Below are 14,791 nucleotides of genomic sequence, written 5' to 3'. Positions count from 1 at the left end.
TTGGTTTGGTTTACGAGACAAAAGGAGTCACAGCTTTGTGTACTTGATTGTATTTCAAGGTTTCAGTGAGCAGAGTAACAAAAATAGCTTAAATCATTCTACAAGGAATGAATAAATGGTGTGGATAAATATTGGAAGATCATTTCATACAACAAACCAGCTGCATTCTACAGGAAAACATTTGCGTTTTCCTTTGCACTCCAAGCTGTGGGTGAAGATGAGGTGCTAATAATTTCATTCTCTTTGCAATATAATTTTGAGTGGCTTAAATACTTTATTCCCCAGTAGAACAATAATGGGTAATTTTGAACACCCCGTTTGCAAGCTTATGAAAACAGGACGTCAATTTTCAAAATGTCTTTACAATTTACGAGCGAAATCCAAAACAATTCCGAAAGATTCCTTAATTATCAGTAAGTATGGGACAAGATACTTCTTTTCAGAGCACCTCGTACAGTTCGGCTGTCAAAACATAACAGGCATCAGGTTCGCGTGAACGTTCATTTAAGAATTAGCCTTTGCATTAATCGGTTATTTTCCTTTCCTCGTCGTTGCTTCCCTTCCTGAGGCTTGTACTACATTTGGGAGCCGTTTCCTGAAAAATAAACAGTTTTGTGTAACTTCTCAGGTTTTCAAGACATTTTGTTGGCATTCAAACATTTGTAATACTAGTCGAATTTCAAACAGGGCATATCTATATCTATTTCAATCACTTTATATTCCTGATGCCAAGACCTTACATCATTGTCTCATGCGGTTCAGTGATTTTGCGCGCAAACAATGATCTTGGTTATTGGTAACTAAATAACAGGCATGTCAGTCTAACTTCACCATTGCTCTTGGGTACTGTGCCATCATAGGGACCTCTCTATTCGACAGTACCTTCCTACAGAAATGTCAGTTACACTTTTACCATATTGATAGACCGAAAAAAGCATCCAAGTAGTGTTTTAAGTAGAACTACGCGGGAGTTATACCAATTGTTGCAGAAAAAGGTCTCAATCGCGATAACTTTGCTGTTTTGTGGATTAGAACACAACAGCAGCCATTACAAGAACACTGGAAGGCTACTTGACATATCCATGGCCATCATAATAATTTGGGTCAAACACATGTCACTGACTAACACGGGGCAGGTGGCTCTTCCAAAGAGAACGCACCCGTCTCACCGACAGAAGAGTTTCTTTCCCAATTTTTTTGCAGATACTTCCTCTCTGAACAGCGTCTTAAATTTGAGTAACAATAAAAGCCAACTACTCTTCGAAAAGATCATCCCTAGCACAGTCCTCTGTTACATCCGATTACAATCAAGAAACAAAATGTTAAAGGTGACTCCAGATGTCGATGTATTCTTCCTGTTAGCAAAATAAGCAGGAGAGATTGGGAACTACACAGTGAGAAATGTAGAGATTTCTTGTTCCCATTTGTATCCTTATTGCTCTTTCATTACAGTCACTCTTAACAAGGTAATCACTGCTGATTTTCGTACCTGGTCATGAGGTCCGCCCCCGATGAGAGCCATAGGATTAGTTATAGCATAGTCCTCTTGAGAGGGTACATTTCCATTCTTACCATTCGGCAGATCGACCCATTATTCACTGCCAACAGAAACGATGAAAACATACTGAGTACCAAATCAATACTAGCGACTAAAACTCGTTCTTTGCCATCGTTACGTCAAAACGTCATGTTCTTACAACAGTACACTGTGACAAATTCCACCAATATCATTTTAGGTATTAAACCATGAGCGTTTGAAGAGATAACACCCGGATGATCTCATGGTTGTGTTTACACCTAAAACACTTCCTTATTCTGTAGTTTGTGGTTTTGTTGTTTGTAATAAAACCTGCCTTAAGAGAATTTTCAATAATTGAGTAGCCAGGCCTACAACTTACGAGTTTTCTTTCTTCATCAGTGATATCTATGGAGGAAAAAAGATTTAGCAAGTCATTAACAAACATTTTTCAGACTGATGTGGGCGATTTGCAAGCATACAAATATTACGTCAAGTAGCCATGAAGAAGCTACTTCAAAAAATGTTGTAATAAAAACTCTTGAAGGAACAAAATCAACAACTGCATTAGCAAATATACAAGGCAAGAGTCAAAATTGTCCTTCAGCAAGAAAATATATGATATGAACTGATAAAAATACTGTTCAAATATCCGTTTCTCACCATGTTCCTTTGCCCCTCTCCTGTCACAACAGGCGGTGAAGGCGCAAAACAACGCTAAGAACACCAGTCCAACAATAGAATTAACTATGATGCGATCAAGGCAATCATCCACGTTTCAAGTTTCTTGCTCCGTGCGGCCATTTTTGGAGGAATAACAGTAGCTGGTGCTGGGGTTGCTAAGGCAAAATAGAGTAGAAACAGATGAGTCTTAGCTAAGAAACATGTTTCTTTCTACCGATAATTTTTTTTACAAACCATACTTCAATGCCAGATGCAGTTTGGGCCTGATTTTCAAACCCGGTTATACTGCACTTTATTCCCTGAAAACTCAACATCTCCCGTTTGTAGCCCATGCCTTATTTTTATGCTTTTTAAATAAAGAGAATGAGAAAATCCTCCAAATAAGACAAACGAGTTTTAAAACTAGAGCCTAACCTCTGAAAAAAAGCTTTTTCCTCCACCTTTTGGAATCTCATTAGCCCTTGTGATATTCAGCCTTTTTAAGACTTGTTCCTCTAATACTTAGGTTTCACTTGTTGATAATCGATCGGAAAGTGCTCTGTACAACATAGAATGGTGAACTAACTTATTAGAGTCAGCCGGAGTGTGCCACTTTCCACTGGTATAGAATAAACACTGCCATTTTGCACGGATTTTTCCAGGACCTGAAGTAGCTCATCAACAGTATTATTTCCTTTAAAGAAAACTAATGTGAAGTTCACCATAACGCTGTCTTTGGTGCCATTGCTGTCAAAACAGTAGAATACCACTGATAAGTACGTTATGGACAAGCAGTCTATTGTTCGGAAGATAAGCTACAGAATAAACGGATTCTTTTTTGCGTTTTTAGGCAAACAGAGACAAGCACGGGGGGAAAATATCATTTTCTCTGAACAATTTTTTAGTTATTGTACGTTTTGGTAAAATTCCCAACATCCTAATCATTCCCTCTATTGATATAATTTTTTTGATCCTTTAGGACGGTTAGGTATGCAGCACTATGAATAACAAGTGAAAAAATGAGACATCAATAGAAATAAAAATAATATTTATAATAATAATAATAATAATAATACAGTAACAATAATGAATAATAATAAATAATAGTAATAATTTCCTCTTACTAAATGTCGTTAACTGTGACATGACCAAACTGGTTCTCGTTTTGGTTTTATGCAGTCATCTACAGACAGAGAAACAAAGATTCATATTTAGGAATACAAACTATTTTCACAAAAATTGTCTGCGGATATGAACCATGCCAATCCCAGTATCAAAAGATAAAGGAGATCTAACAAACTGTTTTGATCTTTCAATTCAGTCATGCAATATTAAAGTCGGAGCCTACCAAGTTAACCTGGCCAGATAAAAAAAACTACAGAGCAAACACAAGTGTTTGCCAAGCGGAGATCCCAAGCGTCTATGCGTTTTAAGTCACCATTCCTGTCATTATCAGAGTCAAGGAAATAGTTGTTGTCAGTCGAATTTTCTATGTCTGGTTCACACAATGACTGCAACAGCAACTGATCCCAACTTTCCAGGACAGAGAAAAGAGCCCTCTCAATAAAGGTAATGGTTCAGACCTTCTAAGGAAGATTTCCAGGCTGTCAACGTGAACTGTTTCCCCTTAAATATTGCACAAGATCAGGAAGTGTTTAGATCCATGGAAATTTTGACCAGCCCAAACAATGTTTTTTTTTTGACAAACAAAAGCACATTCATAATTCACTCATTCTCTTTATCAGTGTTCTTGGCAACTCCCACACTCAATTTAGCACCCTTTTAGTGGGTTGAGTTCATTATATGCAGCAATTTTAATTGCGGTATTAATTTATCTCAACAGTGCTGCAAACATTGCTTCTAGAGGGACACATGGCTGGAAATGGTACTCCTGAGTTGTCTTCAAAAAGAGAAGCATCAATAAAGGGATGCAGACCATCTATTATCCCTAAAATAATTTGCTTTGCAAGGAGTGTACTGCCGGGACAGAAACTAGGAGGAAATTCACATCAATGGTTAATACAGAGCCTTTTCAAATAATCTACACAAAGGCAAACCTCAAACAACTCACATTCTCCATAAAATTGTTGCTGAGCTCCTTGCATGTACATCTCACTGCTGTGGTTATTGTATTCTGGGTGATGTATTGCTGCCTTTCTAGTGTTACTTTCCCTCTCACTCTGTCAGTTTCTTTTGTGACTAAAATTGAGAGCATAAAAGTAGCATGAACATGTATCATCAGTTATAAAAGAATGGGACAATTATGAAGTGTTCAAAAATTCCAGAGTCCTCAGTAACATGAGTAGAACACGCGTGATTGTTTGGCGCTAAGATTGAAGGCAAAAGCTGGAAAATTATGGGTTTAATATAGGAGGGCTGTTTATGGGCTTTTGAACAACCTGCTTAGAAGTGTAATTAGCCACACCAGATAAGCACTGTTGGAGCTGTAAAGGCCAGTTATTCACACAGGGTCTTACCCAAACTGCAGTTTTACACAAGCAGCAAGGACTAGTAGGTTTCAGACCTTTTGACACAAGAGGTAATTTTGTTTGTTGTTGTTTCATTTCCTTTTGGTATTTTGTTTCAATTACGTATAACTTAGGCTACAGTATGTGTAATTAGAACTTTAAAAATTGAAAGAGCTCCTAAGCATTTTTCGTCTTAGAAGAAAGCTAGTGGATGCATGCTTCGTTCAATAATGATGGTAATACTAACATTAATAATAATAGAAAACAAATAATGTCCATAATGTTCGCTTAATAAAAGATATTTACAAGGCTAAAAGATTAAGAAAAAATTATTAAAAAGTTTAAACCAAACGTTTTCGGCTGTTGGCCATCATCAGAAAATAAATAATAACGTTAATAATAATAATAATAGTAATAATAATAATAATGATAATAATAACAATAATAATAATGAAATATATGCATGAGCAATATCAAAGTCAATGCAACATCTTTATTTCAAGCTGTTCATAGTTAGTAACGTAATGTAAGAGAGTTGCCGAGTGTTGCCCTCCCGAAAAAACCAATGATCTTTCAGTTGAGCATCTTGTTGCTTGCATTTTAAACACAAAAGTAAGTAATGTAATTAATGTGTGCCACTCAACTAAAAAATGACAATACCAATAATGGTAATCACCATGGTTATTAGTGATGGGTATAATTTTTTACACGTATATTTTAAAAAGGTTTTGGAAGAAATCTTGGAAACTCTTCTCAAATTAATTCAGTTAATCATGTTGTTGATGATGATGATGACAAATTTAACAACAATAATTATAATAAATAACCATCGTGAAGATAAAGGCAGGTTAATTTAAGGAAGGTCAAGAAGACTTACTTTGCTGATTACAGTTTCTTCCCTGATAATCAGAAGGGCAAGTGCAACGGTAAGATGGCGGCGTCTTTATGTCTGCACAGTTTCCATTAACACATGGAGAACGAGAGCAAGGTCTTGCTGTTGGAAAAAGAAAGGGTGTCAAATACCTGATGATATTACTAACTGAAGTGTACACTTTTATCTTTCATTCACTTCTTTCTTTCTAGTTTTGGATGTGCGTTTGATAGGAAGACAAATTACTTGTTTAGACCACACGTCACCAATAGTTAACTTTTTACAGAGGCAACTTATGGGTGGTAAAGTTAAAATCAATTGTCCGAACGGCAACCTTTAGATTCCCTTTGAGGAAATTCATTCCCATTGAATCAAACATAATAAACAACCTCCTCTAAGGAACCAAGTGAAACAAACGTGGCATACAACACTTACCCAACACAGTAACAGTCGCAGTGACAGATACTGGTGTCTGTATTACATTAAATGCTGTACATGTGTAGATCTTAAAATAAGTTATACGGGAGCTGTTGACAACAAGTTTCTTGCTGTGGACAACTGTGACATTCTCTCCAGAGAAGGTTATGTTCGGCACAGGTTTACCAACAGCGTCACAAGATAGAGCTGTTTTCTCTCCTATCCTCAACGCTTGGTCTTTAGGATTAGTCACTATCTCTGCAGGATTTGATCAGATTAAAAGAATGAGATACTTCACTTTACACCCAAACACAACCCTACAGTATATGAAACACATCTTTCTATGATCGAGTCTTTGTTGTAGATTTGAACAAATTTGGATGAGATGAATAATTTCAAATTGATAGTTCCCTCAACGTCCCATCTTAGTCCAAGTTATATTTGGATATATCAACAAAGTTGAAATGGTAAATTGGCCACTGTAACGATTACAAAAGCTGACGTTTCGAGCGTTAATTAGCCCTTCGTCGGAGCGAAGGGCTAACGCTCGAAACGTCAGCTTTTGTAATCGTTACGGTGGCCAATTTACCATTTCAACTTTATTGATATAACCAAATTATTTCGTTACTCGATCACACCGACGCAGCCCCAAACAGTTTCTTTCGAAACTATCAGCCTTTAATCAAGTTATATTAATTTTTGGTCATAGATTCCCAGTAGCTCGGGAGACAAGTTTGATATTGTTACCTTCAGTGACGACTGTCGTGGATAGAGATATCTGACTGTCTCTGGAGGACCTTTAAAGTAACTAATTACTTACAATTTGAAACATGTATGTATTTGCAGAAAAAAAAAAAGCCTTCAAGCAAGATCAACATCGACCAACAGATCTCATGTTCACACGTGAAAATAAAAGGTCATCTCGTGTGAAATATAAGGTGTTTTTTTAAATAACATGTTATCAGTATCTCCAAGTGGCCATGAAATATCCTCTATTTCTCCTGTTTTTCATCTTCTTCTTCTTCAAGCACAGAGCCTTTTCGTAATGAAATGCAATACTGGTACAATTAACAGATAACCACGCAGCACATAATTATATATAATTATGCAGTTATCAACCCACAGTGAACAGTTATGTTAACTACAACTGTAGCAGGTGAACCCACTCCATTACTGGCTGTATACTGATACTGGTTCACGCTATCTGGTGTCCCTGGTCTGCCTACAAAACCTTTGCAGTTCCAACTTGAGTCCAGACAACAGATAGAGAAGGAACACCACTGCTGTTACAGATCAAGGTAATGTTTCCACCTTCCTCAACTGTGCCAGCTTGAAGAACAACCTCAGCAACTGGGGACACTGATACAAAATATCGTGAATGCAATAAGTTATGACAAAGAACTGGATAAGATGATCATCAGGGAGAAGGATAAAGCTCATCAGAGATGCATGTATACAAAAACTGTCAATCTGAATCTCAGTAAAACAATGACAAAAATAATAATTCACTCATTGATCAGGCACTGCATCAGTTTAAATCCTAGTCAGTACCAACATAGAGTGCAGATAATTTTCAGTTAGTAGAGTTCTGGGAAACCTGAAAAACCTTATTGTTGAGAAAACTCACTGGATAAGTATAATAAACAAACATCATGGATTACCTTTTTATTTGAACCCAGAGATACATCACTCATTGTAGTTTCTCAACATTTTTTTTTTGGGATGCATCCTTCCATGTATCAAAACATTCATTTCTTTATCAATCTGCTCCTCATCAAACTTACCAACTACATTCACACTGACACTGCCATTGCTTCCTATGCCAAATTTGTTGACAGGAACACAAGTATACTCTCCATCTTCCTTCACACTGATGTTAAACACACCACAGCTACTGTTACCGATAAAGTTGCCATTAAAGTAGAGGTTATAAGCATGAGCATCAGGGTTCCCTTCTACATCACACCTCCGCACCAATGTACTACCACGTAGCACTGTATAGTGTTTGTGGGAACAGTTGCAATCATGGTTGATGCTGGTGGATCTTTTGGACAGAAACAAAAATAACTATGATTATTAACACAAATACCGCCAAGTGTACAAAGGTTCATCAGATTTTCATTACCAGAATGTACTTTACAGGGCAGTTGTACTTTACAGGGCCCAGTTGTATAAAGGGCAGATAACACTATCCACCAGACAAATCGCTGTCCAGCGATTATCCAGTGATTATATCCACCTGATAGAGTTTTATCCAGTGGATAGTGTTATTCACCCTTCAAATAACCGGGGCTAGGAGGGTAAACATCACAAACAGACTGAGCTATTGTCTTACAGTACAAAGTTAACTTACAGTGAACATCAACAGTGCAGTGTGAGATTTCATTTCTCGTAATTCCATTCCACGCCATACACTGGTATGTTCCAGCCTGACTTCTGTTAATTGTTGTTGTAACATAATCACTGCCTGTCACTAGGAACCTTTCCAGACTAAGTTATCCAGGCTGTGCGAGGCGATGGATTACCATTTCCCTTACAGTTTAATGTTACATTGTCTCCTTCATTTACTGGAGTGGAACAATGTTGTATTGGAGGTTGTAGTAGGTCTGTAAAGACATGCAGACATCATCGAAATAGCATTAGAATTCAGGAAAATGAAGCTGCTCTTGGTTTAATTAATCTTTGACTTGGATGGGGGAGTAACACTATTAATGTGGTTGGATTTTATCCATCAAGATTTCCTCTTTTACCTTGTTTTACATAATCATTTAAAGACATGCAATTGACTTTTTGGATCAAACCACGTTATCATAACATGTCACACAAGAGCACACGACAAAGTTAATAACGAAAAAAAAGAAGCGGAACAGAATCATCTGCTTTGTATAACTATTATCACGTACAAACAATACAGAATTCAAAATATGTTACATATATTTACTGTGTATAGCTTACAAAGGAAAGTAATTTTAGTAAAGACTTGTGTCAATCCTAAATAATTTTTTGCCTCACATTTGTAAATAGATTGATCTTCTTCTCGTGTCAGCTTTGTTAATGTAAGAGTCTCTGATGTGGGCAGTTCACAGCTTTTTCCTTTTTTAGTCCAAGTAATGTCAGGCTTTGGATTTCCAGTGGCATTACAGAAAAGAATCAGCTCATTTCCTTCTACAACTTGATAAGCTGATGGAGCATGATCAATACCTGGGGGAACTACACAAAAGGTATCATACACAAAGTTACATTTTTTAATTCAACCATGTTGATTTTTTTCAGTAGTACAGTATTTCTCTTTCTAAACCATTTTATTGAAGTGTAGTGCGATCATCCAGTGTAGTCCTGAGAGGGACTGACTTGTCGGCGGTGGTGACTGACGTTTCGACAACCTGTGCGGAAGTCATCACCAGAGTCAAGTAAATAGTTGTTGTCTGTCAATCGAATGTTCTTATTCCAGTTTGTACGAAATGATGGACCATTATAATCTAGTACAATGAAATATATGAAGTTCTGAACTGCGGTATTAGATACGTATGATGCACGATCCTCGCAGTAGATAGCGCTATTTAAGCAATAGCGAAAATCAGACCTGAAAAAAATCAGGCCTGTTCAGGACTCAAACCACTGACCTCTGCGATACTAGTGCAGCGCTCTTACCAATTGAGCTAACAAGCCAACTGGGAGCAGGCCGTTAAGTTGATTTGTAATAAACCTGTGAAAGTGATAAATCAGATACAATGAAATATATGAACTTCATATATTTCATTGTATCTGATTTATCACTTTCACGGGTTTAATGAAATATATGAACTTCATATATTTCATTGTATCTGATTTATCGCTTTCACGGGTTTATTACGAATTCACGGGTTTATTACTGCACTAGTATTGCAGAGGTCAGTGGTTCGAGTCCCGTACAGGCCTGATTTTTTTTTTTTTTTTTCAGGTCTGATTTTCGCTATTGCTTAAATAGCGCTATCTACTGCGAGGATCGTGCATCATACGCATTATGATCTACTGGACCATTATTTTTATCTGGCTAGACCATTTTAACCCCTGGACCATCATCTCTAGTTAGACTATTACTGAGAATATTCTACATGCAACCTTTAGTGTTATGAGAGCTATTTGTGGCCATTAAGTACTTATGTATACATCTTTTCATTATCATTCTAAGGGGTTGCAATCTGATTTGAATTAACTTACCAAAGGCAATGATACTGACAGTAGCACTGCTTCCTGCTCCTACACTGTTGACAGGAACACAAGTGTACGTACTCTCTATCTTCCTTCCCAATGACGTTAAACACACCAGAGCTGCTGTTACTAATAAGGTTGCCATTAAAGTAGAAGTTATATGTATGAGCATCAGGGTAATGGCATCCACACCACACTTCAGCATCACTGTACTATTGCGTAGCACTGAAGTATTCGTGGGAGCAGTTGTAATTACACTTGATGTTTGAGGATCTTTTGGACGGAAAAGTCAAATAAAACAAATTGAGTGTGTGCATATTGGCAAAAGTTTAGGATTGAGCTAGGTAAATATACAGCAAAAGACTCACAAGATACATGTGTTGAAAATTAACTTACAGTGAACATCAGTGGTGTAGTTAGAAGTAACATTTCTCATGATTTCATTCCAGGCCATGCACTGGTGCATTCCAGCCTGACTTCTGTTAATTGCTGTTATAACATAAACACTGTCTGTCACCAGAACCTTTCCAGACTTTATCCAGGCTGAGTGAGGTGATGGATTGCCAGTCCCATTACAGTACAAAGTTACATTGTCTCCTTCAGTTACTGGACTAGGGCAAAGTTGTATGGAGGGCTGTGGTGGGTCTGTAAAGACATGTTTATCATTATATTACAAGAGCAGTATCACTTCATTATAAGTATTAATAACTAGTATAATGAATGGAATTGCAAGTAAAATCCTGAAATAAGCTTTACATGGAATTCAGGCAAACAAATTTGTGCACATGAAGATACATGTGAACCAAAAGTATTCTCTTAGTCAATCTGCTATGATATTTTCATTATTTGTTGAAACCTTACTAGTACAACATTACTGTATAATTCCTTGGAGAGTTTAAGTTTGGAACACTCAAGTAGCAAGCAGATTTGAGATATATTTGCAATGACAAATTTATGTCCTAGAAACGTGAATGTATGCTTAATGCAAATACAAATTTAAGGCCATAGTGTTCACTTTCAATGTCTAGTACAAACTGCCCTCTTCACTGCAATTTCCACTTACAGTGAACAGTAACATTAACTGCAGCTGTAGCTGGTGTCCCCACTGTTGTGTTACTGAACTTTGATCTTATGTGTCACGTGCGTGTGTTGTTCGGTATTTAGGCATGCGCACTGGAGAAATGGGGAGGAGAATAAAACATGGCAGTTTATGAACGCAAGCGCGCTGTTGTCTCTTGAATAACTCGACACCCACTTCATTACTGACTGTACATCGATACTGGATTATGTTGTCGGCTGTCCTGGGTCTGTTCATATCCACAATGGTTAATGATGGTAATAGAGAGAACTTTGGAACTACCAATTCTAGTCCATGATATGCTGGATTTAGGTTTACCAGATACATTAGAGCTCAATGAAAATTTTTTTAATGTTACCTCCTTCTTCTATAACCACTGCAGAGATTGACACATGCACTGATGGAGCCACTAAAATCATAACAGAGAGCAGAGAATCATTTTAAACCTCTCATCCCCAAGAGTGACTAACATCTAACTTCTCTCTCTGTCAGTATCACTGTTTAATCAGACACCTAGGTCATGAGAATAAAGAAAGCAATCATCAACCAAGGAAGAGAAAAGTTTAGTTATAAAAGCAAAGAGTTACATAAACAAACTAAAAAACTGACACAACTTCTATATAACATAAGCTAAAGGGGGTAACTTTCTAAAGAAACTGTGGTGCTGCCTCTGGTGGAGTTTCACATAGAAATATTGCTTTTATCAACCCAGTAGTTAAATGTCAATTGGACACATTAGGGGTTTCAATGCTCATGTTTCTAACATTTAACAAGCCCTTTGTCATTGCTCTGATGAAGGCCTAGTGCTAGAAACATCATTGACCTTGCCAGTTTGAGCAACCTCTTCCACAACAAGGGCCACTGACTCAGAAATAAAAATACTGTAAAAAAACACTAGCACTTGAAAACATATATCAGGTAAAGATGTGGAGCCCAAATTGATAAACATGCATTTAGACAAAATTGTAAGATGATGAGAATTAAAGTGCTATAACTATTTCTATCTCTCAGTTTGCACCATAGAGAACAGGCCACTTACACCATGAATAGTTAATTGGCAAGCCTAAAACAGAAAGTCAATACTTCAAGGATGGATTTGATATCTTTGAATGATCATGATGCATTACCATCATCACCCTTGCTTCTAAAAGGGAGATGACAAAATGCGGAGCCCTACTCCATGGAGTACCCTATGGAGTACCTTAATGGAGTACCCCTAAAAGTCATGTATTGGTCAAATAAAATAATTATTTTATGAACATGGTGAACCGTTTAGATGTACATATCCTAAAATATATTGAGCTTGCCAGCTCACCGAGTGTCACAGTTCGATACAATCCAGTTTTGTTTGGGGACAGTTGACTAGGGCTCCCAGTCTTACTGGTTCCTCCATTTTGGTTTTACCGCTGTATAATGAGTCCTTTGACGAGAAGACAAAAAACTCCATGTGATGAACAAAACCCACTGTTTTGATTTCTGCACGAGGTAAAAGTTAAGCTTACTGCATTTCCCAGATCAACAACCCCAGTCAGATTTATTTGCCTACCCATCACAGTTTTTTTGGGTTTGTTTACATGCCTCAATTTTATTGCGCTACAAATAGATGGGTGAGGAGAAGCTCAGTTTAAAGATATGGATTACCTTTTTTAAGTCTCAACCTACAAATGTAAGCTTGTATCCTCATCGTTTCGCACAATTAAGAAACCCATGAGGTCATATGTTATTAAATGGGGTGCCACACTTCTTACAGACACCACACATAAACAGGTATTTTGGAAGACGTAAAACCCGTTGCAGAATGAAGGTTGTCCGTCCTTTTGGCCTCTTGAAGATCATATAAAAATAGATGGTAGTCGGCCTATTAACGATAACGTTCATGGATGCTAGCTACATTAAAGCTTTCTGTTGGAAGTGGTCAGCAGTTTAATGTTAATTTCAAGATGGCAGTCAATTAATTTTCCTGTACTACATCGAACTGCAACAATCAGAGAGCTGACAAGCTCCAAATATATCAGGATATGCACATCTAAACGATTCACCATATTCATAAAGTATTTTATTTGACCAATACATGATTTTTGGGGGTACTCCATCCAGGTACTCCATAGGGTACTCCATGGAGTAGGGCTCCGCATTTTGTCATCTCTCCTTCTAATATCACTTCACCTGAGTAGTCTCTTAAAATTGTAGCTTATCAAATATCTACAAAGGATATTGTGCATGCATCCAGTACTGTTATAATAATCATTAATGGCCATTAAGTACTGATATATTAATTTTTTAAATAATCATTCTTAAGGCTGCATTCTCATTTGAAACTCACCAACAGACATGATACAGACAGTAGCATTGCTTCCTGCACCTACGCTGTTGATAGGAATGCAAGTGTACTCTCAATCTTCTTTCACAGTGATGTTAAACACACCAGGGCTGCTGTTACCAATAAGTTTGCCACTAAAGTAGAAGTTATATGTATGGGCAGCAGGATTGGCATCTACACCACACTTCAGCATCACTGCACACTGTACACTGTTGTGTTTGTGAGAACAGTTGTAATCATGCTTGATGTTGGAGCATCTTTTAGGTGGAAAAATTAAATAAAAGAAAATGAATGTTTGCATATTGGCAAAAGTTTAGGATTCAGCTAGAAAAATATACAGTAAAAGACTCACAAGGTATAACAACATACAGTGAACATCAATGGTGCAGTTAAAAGTAACATTTCTGATGATTCCATTCCAAGCCATACACTGGTACATTCCAGCCTGAATTCTGTTAATTGCTGTAAAGTTACAACATAAACACTGTCTGTCACCAGAGTCTTTCCAGACTTTATCCAGGCTGTGAGGTGATGGATTGCCAGTCCCATTACAATGCAACGTTACATTGTCTCCTTCAGTTACTGGACTAGGGCAAAGTTGTATGGAAGGCTGTGGTGGGTCTGTAAATACATATTTATTTTCAAACCACAACAGAACAGTACTGACACAGTAATACTAACACTGCTAAAAGAGTAACAGGCCTTGTGCTTGTAAACCTCCAAATACATCATTTTTTCCCCTAAGCCTTGCTTGTAGACTGTTTCATTTCAATTGGTAAGTATTCCTAAAACCCCGACTTAAATAGAATACCCTCATGAAAACAACAATAAGGTAACAAAGACTTAATAATGTCACAGTACAAATGTTGATGGGTGAATTTTAGGCTAATGATGTTGTCATGAACAACAGTTACTGCAACAAAATTAATATCCTCAAGTTAGCATAGAAATTCAGATAGACCAAACATATTCCCTTCATCTTTTGGTTTGATATTTTGATTGGTCCTTGGACAAGTCAGTGAGTGATAATATCATCATGCATCATTCATTGCATAATATAATAATGAGCATATGCAGTTATCTGGCCTTAATATATCATGACATAATTATTACCAGAAAACTACAAAAAAGTTTTACCTAGTTTTAACTCAACTGAGGGATAAAATGAAACAATAGGGTTTGTACTGGCCTGTGTAAGTAAGATCAAACTTACAAACAAGAACTATCCTAATGTACATTTAGCATATTTACATTACAAGAAACTTAC

General features: G+C 37.0%; 1 protein-coding gene across 1 annotated transcript in view; it reads right to left on the bottom strand.

Moving 5' to 3' along the window:
* Positions 1-523: 523 nt before the first annotated feature.
* The window catches only part of LOC111336215 (hemicentin-1), a 29,878-nt gene continuing 15,610 nt past the window's right edge, over positions 524-14,791 (bottom strand). The window contains 27 exon segments of the mRNA XM_088726402.1: positions 524-595; positions 1,490-1,588; positions 1,899-1,924; positions 2,180-2,270; positions 2,273-2,355; positions 2,766-2,994; positions 4,237-4,320; positions 4,323-4,378; positions 5,525-5,641; positions 5,954-6,203; positions 7,045-7,163; positions 7,166-7,294; positions 7,720-7,933; positions 7,936-7,979; positions 8,289-8,412; positions 8,414-8,541; positions 8,948-9,145; positions 10,136-10,211; positions 10,213-10,305; positions 10,308-10,399; positions 10,523-10,771; positions 11,563-11,613; positions 13,528-13,731; positions 13,734-13,781; positions 13,894-13,993; positions 13,996-14,050; positions 14,052-14,145. Of these exon segments, the coding sequence (XP_088582528.1) occupies positions 524-595; positions 1,490-1,588; positions 1,899-1,924; positions 2,180-2,270; positions 2,273-2,355; positions 2,766-2,994; positions 4,237-4,320; positions 4,323-4,378; positions 5,525-5,641; positions 5,954-6,203; positions 7,045-7,163; positions 7,166-7,294; positions 7,720-7,933; positions 7,936-7,979; positions 8,289-8,412; positions 8,414-8,541; positions 8,948-9,145; positions 10,136-10,211; positions 10,213-10,305; positions 10,308-10,399; positions 10,523-10,771; positions 11,563-11,613; positions 13,528-13,731; positions 13,734-13,781; positions 13,894-13,993; positions 13,996-14,050; positions 14,052-14,145 (3,125 nt within the window).

This window comes from Stylophora pistillata, chromosome 7 (assembly GCF_964205215.1).
Source record: "Stylophora pistillata chromosome 7, jaStyPist1.2, whole genome shotgun sequence".
Classification (NCBI taxonomy): Eukaryota; Metazoa; Cnidaria; class Anthozoa; order Scleractinia; family Pocilloporidae; genus Stylophora; species Stylophora pistillata.
This window is presented reverse-complemented; position numbering and strand designations above follow the sequence as displayed.